Raw genomic sequence first — 10,604 nt, forward strand, 5'->3', positions numbered from 1 at the left:
TAATTAAAACTTGAGTCACCAATCCTTAATTTTGAAAATTTTTTATAACCCTTAATTCATTGTCCCTTTCAACTTTCCTATTTGATTGTCTCTTTTGTATTTTGTTTAATTTGGGTTTGGCCGTATGGGCTGATCCTATTTGTGTACTTATTTTATTTTTTCAATAAAGTGGCCCAATGGATCTTTAATTAAAAAAAAATAAAAATATACTCAGTAAAATTTTATAAATAAAATCTAGGGAAGATTCAATATACACAAATTTTATTACTATTTTGTGAGGTAGAGTGGCTTTCAAAAGACCTCTGGCTAAAAAACGTAGCAAATTTAGAATTAATTTTCGAAAACAAAGAAAAAGAAAATAATGCAAAGTCTACCAAAAGGGAGCAGCAACAACAATAATAAAATAATACGATTATAGGTACACAATAAACAACATATACTAGGATAGATTATTGAAAACATTGATGAATCTCAAAATCAAGAACTACAGTAATACAACTAATACAATAGCATATACAGTCACCCTAAGCAAGAGAATATTATACTACCTACTAACCTTTTATCCTAATATGTATCCTTCACACCCCTCTTATCTAAAATCATGTCCTCAATCGATAACTTGCGTCATATATTTTCTCATTTCTTTCTCATAGTAAGAAAATACGCACCCACTACACACCACACACTCAGATTTCTAGCGGGTCCTTCCCTAGGCCATGTGTAGGGAGCCCACAACCATTGTAGCTAGGCCCAACAAAATTTGCCTTTGGTCTATAAATTATTGAGATTTTTTTTACAATTCAAAATAAATGAATTATTTAAAGTTTAAAAAAATTGTTGGGACTTTTTTTTCATATTTATCCGTAATGTTATGAAGTTCTTAATTACTTTACATTATTGTCTAGTAAAACAATTTGAGAATAATATAATATATATCCTTAACTATTGTTCTTTATTAAATCTCAACAATTCACTTAATGTTGAATTAGACACATTTATGCTTTCCAACTACAGAAAGAGAAAACAAACCAAACCAAAAATAAATACATTACTAGCTGTCCTTATATGACCTTGGAGACACGTGGCATACAGAAAATTCCATATCATACAAACTTTATTTATATAGAATAATCTTCCAACAAATGAATAAATTGGATCTAAATTCATCTTCTACAATGGAGCAACAAAAGGATTCACAACCAAAGTGGGAAGCAAAAGTCTCAACAACATTACAAAAGGCAAGTTCAAACCAAATATTTTCTCTTTTCAAAGATTTTTTTGGCCTAAACAAATGGTTTCCTAGCTTGTCAACATGTTATGGCATCCACGGCGAAAATGGCGAGGTCGGTTGCATACGATATTGTACCGGATTCTCTCTCCCTCCGGAGAGTGGTGGTGTTGTCACCGGAGAAGCCCCGGTGAGCGGTTGGTCCAAGGAGAGGTTGGTGGCTATTAATCCAATTGAGAGGATATTAAGTTATGAAATGGTGGATTGTAACATTGGGTTTAAGTCATACTTTTCAACGGTCAAGATTGTTCCAAATGGAGTTGATGGTCAAGATGGATGTGTGATTGAGTGGTTTATCACCGTTGATCCAGTTTTAGGGATGAGATTGGAGGATTTGGTCAACAAGTATGATGTTGGGCTGCAAGGAATGGGTAAGAACATGGAAAATGCCCTAACAAGTTCATGAGTTATTTAATTTTGGGATTTCATGTTTTTTTTCCCTATGTCATATTAATGATATGAATTCTACTTAATAAATGCACTAATTAATACTTCCTATTTTTCTATTTACTTGTCAATTTTTGACTTGACACATCTATTAAGAAAATAATGGTTATTATAGTAAGTTTACTATTTTACCCCTATAATTGATAGAGTCTCAAACATATTTACTCACTGTATTTTTAAAAGACATTAACTCAATGTTAATAAATTGAGGGTATAATAGGAAAAAAATTGTTGTCTTTTCTCAATTTGTCAAAAATAACAAGTAAAAAGAGAAATTAAATTAAGAAATATTTGACAAATAAATAGGAATGTAGAGGGTTAAAAACTTAAATGTACAATTGAAGCACTTAAGTAACCCCTATATTAACACATTGATTTAAATAAAAATTCAAGTAATTAAAACAACAAAAAACCTTAAAACAATCAAAATCGAACTATATATTCTAACAATTAAACTCGAAAAAACTAATTAAAAATGGATGCATACTTCTTACACTCCACCTTCCATCATGCTAAATTAAAATTGATACATGCTTTCCGTCATTGATACGATTATCAAAGGGATAGAGAGTTTCATTTTGATTACAATACTTGTTTTGAGGTTATAAGAGAAAAACATTAATTAATTATTAAGACATTTGTGGAAGGTAAATAACAGAACGAGAGGAAATTAAGGAATGAAATCTTATTTAATATAGAAACTTGTGTTGTTGTATTCTAATTTACCGATTTATTTTTGATTTGGTTTGTTTTGTAAAATTCTATTGTTATGTAGGTGAAAAGTTAAACTATTGTTATCTAGGAGATATTTATGCGCTTAAATTGTATATTTAAATTATCAACCCATTTATCAATTGCATTACTTAAGGTATATGTCAAGTCAAACATGAACAACTAAAAACAGACAGGAGAGTTTTCCTTTTGCAATTCATTAAAAAAAAAGTTATTTTTGTTTTTTACTAAATTATTCATATTTATTTTTAATCCCAATGAGGTGCTATTATCTTTTCACCATACATTAATTAATATGTCTACTAAATAGAACCACAAGTAAAGTCGTCAATATGGGTTAACCCCATTGGACTGACCTTATCTAATCTATAATTTAATAAGGTTGAGCTGAGATTTTTGAAACCTATGTAAGAAAATGGTTTTTCAGCCCGATTTGAATAAATCTGTTGATTTGTGAGGCTTGAGCAATATGGGTAGGGTCAATTTGTGGCCAATAAAAAATAATTAAAAATAAAAATAAAACCAAGTATTAAAAATAACAAAATTCAAACTCAAAATTATTTAAATTTTTAAATACAAATTATGTTGTAAAATTAAGTTAATATTTCTGTTTAGGTATTTATATTTTTACTTGAAACCAAACTTAATAAATATTATAAAGATAATTTTATTTGTGCATTTGATTAACAAGTAGTAATTATTTGTGCATTTGATTAACAAGTAGTAATACTAACACCATATAATATTGTCTCATCGATATTTATGATAATATCTTTAAATTGTAATCTGATTTTAAAAAAATCTAAAAATATATTCTTTTAAAGATGAACTTTCCCAAATAGCCACTATAATAAACTTAATTATGCTTAACAGCTATAGTTTGCATATTTACAGGTTGTAGCTATAGTTTAAGTTGCCTCATTTGTATAATTCGTGAATTTGTATAATTCGCAGGTTTGTAAAATTCGCGGGTACATTTGTATAATTCAGTTATTTTTGTATAAACTTGAAATAATGAATTTATACAATTACAAACATCAGAAGTGTAAATAGTTATACAAAATATATTATACAAATTCCGAATTATACAAAATTTATACAAATTATATATACAAATTCCGAATTATACAAACGTGCAAATTATACAAAACTAAAAAGCTAAGCCGCGTAATTATAACTAAAAGTAGGTCGTGAATTGTAATTAAGACAAACTATAACTATGTTAAGTAATTAACTAGTATATGTTTGCTTATACGCGTAATTTTCCCAAAAAAATAGACTGACCCAACACTTTCTGCAGCCCACGTACTTGTGCATTGGACTGACCCTTTACACCATCTCCAACCCAACACCAAATCCTAAATTTAGTGTAAAATTTGGTGTTTTGAGCTCCAACCCACACCAATTTTTACACCAAATTTGGTGTTTGAATAGTGTTACACCAAAATTAGTGTAACACTATTCATCACACCAATTCACTTTTTGAATATTTTAATATTATTTTATTATACAAACTTTTAATTAAACATTATATAAATTGTATGTTTTAATTAAATCTCTTGTATATTTAATTATTTTTTATATAATATTTTTATAATATTAATTTTAGATATAAAAGTTAATTTTTTTATAAATTAATGTTTCTATATATGGCTTTTTTTTAAAATTAAGAAGTGCTACATGATGTATTAACTTCATGTATTATAATGCACAACATGATAATTGAGGATGAGCATGATCTTAATGCACCAATTCAAGATGCGTTGGAAGGTCCAACTCCGACCGTAGAAATGGAAATAGATAAAAATTATCAATTTCAACAATTTCTAGCTCGATATAAAAAAAAATAAAAGGAACAAAAGAAAGCTCATTTTGAACTACGTAATGCATTAATAGAGCATTTATGGGAGCACCGTAGTGATCTAGAAAGTTGAATATTTATGTAGAATTTAAAATAATTTTTTCAATTATGTAATGTTTATTTAATTGTATTTCATTAATGATTTCACTTTTATTTGTATTATCCATTATTATGTATAATGTATAATATTTGCTAGCAATTTATATTATTTTAAAAATTATGGTACAAAATAATTTTAAATTAAATGATTATAAAAGGAATTAATATGAATTATATATGGTGAACGTTTTAGAAAGAATTTGTTTTATGAAATAAGAAAATATAAAGGAAATAAGAAATAATAATATAATAGTGAAGAGAGAGAAAAATATTCTTTTTTGGTGTAAAATTTGGTGCAGTGGATTGGAGTTGATTACACCAAAAATAATACTGACACCAAATTGGGTGTTTGGGTTGGAGATGCCCTTAGTGGCCCATAAAAAAATGGATCAGTCCAACTTGACTCATCAAATTTCATAATTTGTATGAATTAACACAAATGAAGTAGGCCAACCCATATTGACACCTCTGGCCACACAAAAAGAGAAATTCAATAAGTCGCGCTAAATGGTAGTCATCATGCTCAATATAATTTGTCCTAGTAATAACACACGTCTAGAGCATTAAATACAACAAAGGATCTGCGATTCACTTTCTAGTTATTGCGCAACAACAACAAATGTCAGTGAGTAGGAGCACTAATAAAGTGAAAGTTCATATAATCAACTAATTGAATTAAGATGATATATGAGTTTACTATCGTAGAATGTTATGCATTAATTAAGTTCTTTTAACGACCACCTTTAAAATTTGAGTTACGTAAAAATAAAGTCTCGCTCCATATTTTTCTTTGATATGTAAATTTGGAACCCATAGTGATTATTTGATATGTTATCGATCATGTGACTTTAAGCACTATATACCATAAAAATTATCTATATGATACATTTATATTGGAAGAAAATTAGTCCTTATTAAAATATTTTTAAAATATATAAAGATTTTATTTTTGAAGACATTAGAATTTGATAGATTCATTCAGAAGGTCATCGAAATATCTTAATTATGAAAATTTTAAAATAGCAACTTGCACACAATTTTTATTTATTAATCTTTAAATGAGTAGTATAAATAGAATGACATTTATCTATAAATACATTAAATAAATCTTCTAAATCTATAAGCAAATATAATTTTTTTATTTAACAATCCTCTTATGTCTTTCTTTAACTCAATATTCCTTAACAATATGATATGATAAAAGCTTATTTAAAACATTTGTGAACGAACTGTCAAATATCATATAACATGCTTAGTGAAAATCTAAATCCGTGACAAATACCACACATTGTATTAGAGATAAAAAGTTAAGATGAGTACTCAAGAACTTTGTGCACCATTAGCCTCCCCTGGCCCCACCCCAAGAGAAAAAATAAAATAAAATTGAACGATGGGGTATTGTTTGGCTGTTTACAGCCCTCAAATGAGACAACTCAGACCAGACGTTATATTATAGTATAATTATTATAAAATAAGAGAATAAATTCTGCTGAAAAAAGGAATTTTTGGACAAAGTAGCTTTCAGATATATGCCCAATTGCCCACACCCTATTGGACCACTACCAACATGAGTAATTATGGTGTAATAGTATAACTGTTGTATTCTTAATTAGAAATTTTAAATTTAAATATTATGTATGGAGAGAATTTTATTGAAAGCGTCATTCTTGAATAGATTCATACAAAATTCAAATTTAATTGGGTTCCTAAATTTAGGTTTCTACCTTTTTATTTTTGTTGACTTGAATTTATAATTTTATTATTATTAAAATTTGTTATTTTTTATTTAAAAATATTTAGTAACTATTTTATAGATATTTTAATTAAATTAGTAAGAAAATAAAAATAACAATAGGTTATATGAAAAAATTAGAAAATTTTCGTTACTTTAGTAAAAATCTATTTCTCATCATGCATTTTTTCTTTGAGATGATTTTGTGAGAAATGAATAGAAAAATCAATGTGTGATAATATAAATTTTTTTATTGATTCTTGATGAAATAAACCTTTATTCCTAATGGTATATATTTAAAGGTGGAAATCGTTTTATCTAAATCCAAACATTATTTCAATTAAAGCAAAAATAAAAATAAAAAGGGAGCCCATAAAGCAAGTCTTAAATAATATTCTACTCCTAGTGTATTTGTGCCAGTTTTGATATTGATTACTTTAATACCTACTAGGTGAGGAATTTGTCTACCTATAATTAAATCTAAGAATTTCTTGTAGGGATTAATTTACCTTTTTAGTTTATTTATTTGACAATTTAAATTAATTGACTTAATAAATACATATACAAGAGAGTTAAATAAAATATAAGTTAAATTTATTTACTTTAGAAAGTGATATTTCACTTGAAATCTTGAAATTCAAAAACAAACTATGGTTAATTATTATAATATAGTAAAAATAGTTATCATGAATTATTTGATTGTCAGATATCATAATTCATAATATTGGCCTTCATTATTGACTTAGAACTAAATTGGACAGAAAGATTAATTGCCTTAATATATAAATATATACATATCCCTTAACCGTCCAGAAACAATGATTAAATGACTAATTACCGACATTTATGGGATCCTTTACTCTGGTTTTATCAGATTAAATAAATACTCCTTAGTTGTCCTAATCATTAAAAATAACAGGTCAGTATTGAATTGAGATAACGTGTTATATTGTATTGTTTTAATGAATATAACGTTTAATATTATATTATTTTTCGTTGTTATATAATGTCACACATCAATATTTTGAATGGTTAACCTATAAAAAGAAAGGTACAAGATAGAAATCCTATGAAAAGGTAGGATAGAGAATAAAATAAAATAGTTAAATAATAAATCTAAGACAATTAAAAGAAAATATTAAAGTAAAACCGTTACATAAAATAAGACTTGACATTATTAATATAACAGGTAACAACCATCCAAATAAGGCGTTACTAAATGTTTTTAGCGTGTCAAAAAAATATGAAAAGTAAAATGAACCGGAGGAAGTATCTAGGTGGTATGGTACTAATAAATGAGGACCCTTAATTTAATAGTCGATCTTGACTATATAATACTCCCTTTATTCCATATTAACTTAAGCTTTTAGCCCTTTTCCATTTTTTCAAATTAACTTAAGTTTTCAATCTTCAAGACTATTTTTAAAATATTTTTTCAATTTTACCCTTTAAGTTAGTATTGGAATTAGTTATTATAATTAATGTTTAGTTATTTTTGACAATAATTAATAAGGATAAAAATGAAAAATTATGTTCAATTTATGTCCTAACCTACTTTTCTTAAATGATGTGAAACAGCTCAAAGCTTAAGTTAATATGGAATGGAGGGAGTAGTACTAATAAATGAGGACCCTCCTATTTCTCTTTCATCTTTACATCTTTACCCATGTTCAAATATACTCTTATCATATCATATTCAATTTAATATAATCATCTCATAAATACATGATAAAAAATTATATTGCACTCGATAAATAGGCGATGCACCATCCTTACTCTTTTCATATAGAAAAAGTTGGTCCTTCACCTTATTCATTTCTCCCTCTATGGCAACTCAACAACTTGAGTCCAAATGGGAAGGCAAATCCATTGCAAATCTAAAACATCCAAAAGCAGAACAAGTATGGCCACTCCTTGAAGATTTCTTCAACTTCCACAATTGGCTACCAAACATAGACACGTGTCACCAAATGAATAGTGATAATAAAGATGAAATTATCCGCTATTGCGCTAGCAGTACCAAGTCCCCATCGTCATCAGACGATGGAGAAGCGATCGTCAAGTGGTGTCACGAGAAGTTGTTGACAGTCGATAAGATAGAGCGATATCTAAGCTATGAGGTCTTAGACAATAATATTGGGATCAAGTCTTATGTATCTACGTTGAAAGTATTGTCATCGGATGGTGATGATGAGAGCGGGTGCCAGATCGAATGGTCGTTCGTTGCTGATCCGATTGATGGGTTGACTTTGGAATTATTTTCGGGTTATATTGACTCATCCCTACAAGGCATGGCTGAAAATATTGAGAAAGCTTTAGAATCGTCTAAGTTAGGTGATTTTGCGAGTTCTAATTAGCAAGCCTGTTAAATATGATGTGTGATTGAAGGGATGAGATTGGAGGATTTGGTCAACAAGTCAGAAGTTCAGAAGTTTTTTATTTAGGAAGGAGAATGGAAAGGAGAAAATCGAACTCTTACCAATAAGGTGAGAGTTCTGTAGTTAGTAATTGAATTACTAAGATTCTCCATTCAAAAGTTTTTTTATTTCCTAGGTCATATGAATTCAACTTAATGAATTCACCAGACACAATTAATAGAAATCATGTAGCATTACATTTAAATTTTGGAGGACTTGCAGCTTTCAGATAATTTTATTTGCACTTTTTTTAATTTGATAAAAAATATTTATTTATATTAGTTACAAAGCATTGGAAATATTGGTAAAGCCAAATTTCTGCATTTTAATTAGTTAGTTTCTTGCTATTATTATTTCTAGAAACACTGAAAAAAGTCTATATTAAAATTTTAAAACAAAACTAACATGGAAAAAAATGACGGATCTTGATTAATGATTAAATTAAATAAGTTCATTAAAATAATAAGTGGATTGAGTACCATGTCACCATTAAAATCAATGGATAAGTCATCAAGACACAAGACTTTACCAGGCAAAATTGAACAAAAAAATCGTCATTAACAAAAGTCATGTTAATACAGCAAACCTTGAAGATCAATAATATCTCTTTTTGTTTTTAAAAAAAGAAAGAAGTTAATCTAGCCAGATGGTGGAATTTTTATGTAAAAATTACATAAATTATTTCATAGTGTTAAGAGCTAATTACATCCTAGCTCTATTCTTTAAATTACAAAAATCCCTTAAATTTATAGGACATCAAATACATCAAAAAACAAGTGGATTCATAGTTCACAGATTGCAAATAATATATTAATTAATGAAATGAATATATTCGAAAGAGAATAGAGATGTATCAAAGAAATTTTTTTGAAAAACTTTTTTAAATAAGATGTGTATTTATATAATATTTCATATCAAAAAGCAAGTGGCCCAAATGGCCAAGTCCAACAAGAAGCGACTAAATTGAGCTTGAGTTTCCTAGAGGCGATATGTATCTATTTTTGACCATAGAAGTAGGGGTGACAAATGGTTGGATTAGATCGGATTTGGATAGATTAAATATGGTTTGAGCAAAAATAGTTTGAATTACAATCCACCCATATAGAATATGGGTAAATATGGATTTGGTCAAATATGATTTGGATAAAATGGTTCTAATCCATTTTTAAAAAAATAAAAATTACCCCCTCCCCCGGGCAACCCCCACCTTCCACCAACTGACCCCTAAATTTTTTTGTTTTCCAAAAACAAATGTTTTTTTTTAAAAAAAAACATTTGTTTTTGGAAAACAAAAAAAATTAGGGTAGGTTGGTGGAGGGGCTCCCTGGGGGGTGGGGGGTGCCGGGGGACGGGAATTTTTTTTTTGTTTTGAAAAACCAGATTTTTTTTTGTTCACCAAAAACAAAAAAAAATCTGGTTTTTCAAAACAAAAAAAAAATTCCCGTCCCCCGGCACCCCCCACCCCCCAGGGAGCCCCTCCACCAACCTACCCTAATTTTTTTTGTTTTCCAAAAACAAAAAAAAATATGTTTTTTCAATTAAGTTTGAGTGGAAGTGAAAACTAAGTGATTTATTATGGGTCAATATGGATACTCATATTTAATCCATTTTGACCATATTTGTAGAGACTTTTAAAATTGCTTGAAGCCCATATTTAACCAATTAAAATAGAGCAACTTTCACATATAGCAAATACAAAATTCATATTTGTATACTATAGCAAAGTTTGCATAATTGCGTTCCATAGCAAACATATATATGTATAATTCGCTATACATATACAAAAAAAAACAGTTGTATAATCTGCTTTGGTATACATATACAAAAAGATCAATTGTATAAAGTGAGAGAGGCGAGATCTGGGAGAGTGAGTGAGCAAGATCTGGGAGAGTGGCGAGCGAGATCTGAGAGAGAGGAGAGAAGGGAACGAAAATATATGTATATATACAATTTTCACACATTTTATACATTTGCGTTTTTGTATAAAGTGAGAGAGGCGAGTGAGAGAGCGAGATATGGGAGAGTGGC

General features: G+C 28.3%; 1 protein-coding gene across 2 annotated transcripts; it reads left to right on the forward strand.

The window, feature by feature from the left end:
• Positions 1-1,046: 1,046 nt before the first annotated feature.
• Positions 1,047-8,781, forward strand: LOC102590175 (lachrymatory-factor synthase). 2 transcript variants are annotated; one of them, XM_015304075.1, is made up of 2 exons: positions 1,047-1,600; positions 8,543-8,781. In XM_015304075.1, exons 1-2 carry the CDS (start codon positions 1,143-1,145, stop codon positions 8,601-8,603), a joined length of 519 nt encoding a protein of 172 aa, XP_015159561.1. In that variant the 5' UTR covers positions 1,047-1,142; the 3' UTR covers positions 8,604-8,781. The 2 variants fall into 2 exon arrangements, with proteins under 2 accessions (XP_015159561.1, XP_006364724.2); XM_006364662.2 differs by lacking the exon at positions 8,543-8,781 and having other exon boundaries at positions 1,049-1,786.
• The last annotated feature ends 1,823 nt before the right edge of the window (positions 8,782-10,604 follow it).

This window comes from Solanum tuberosum, unplaced genomic scaffold (genome assembly GCF_000226075.1).
Source record: "Solanum tuberosum cultivar DM 1-3 516 R44 unplaced genomic scaffold, SolTub_3.0 scf00509, whole genome shotgun sequence".
Taxonomy (NCBI): domain Eukaryota; kingdom Viridiplantae; phylum Streptophyta; class Magnoliopsida; order Solanales; family Solanaceae; genus Solanum; species Solanum tuberosum.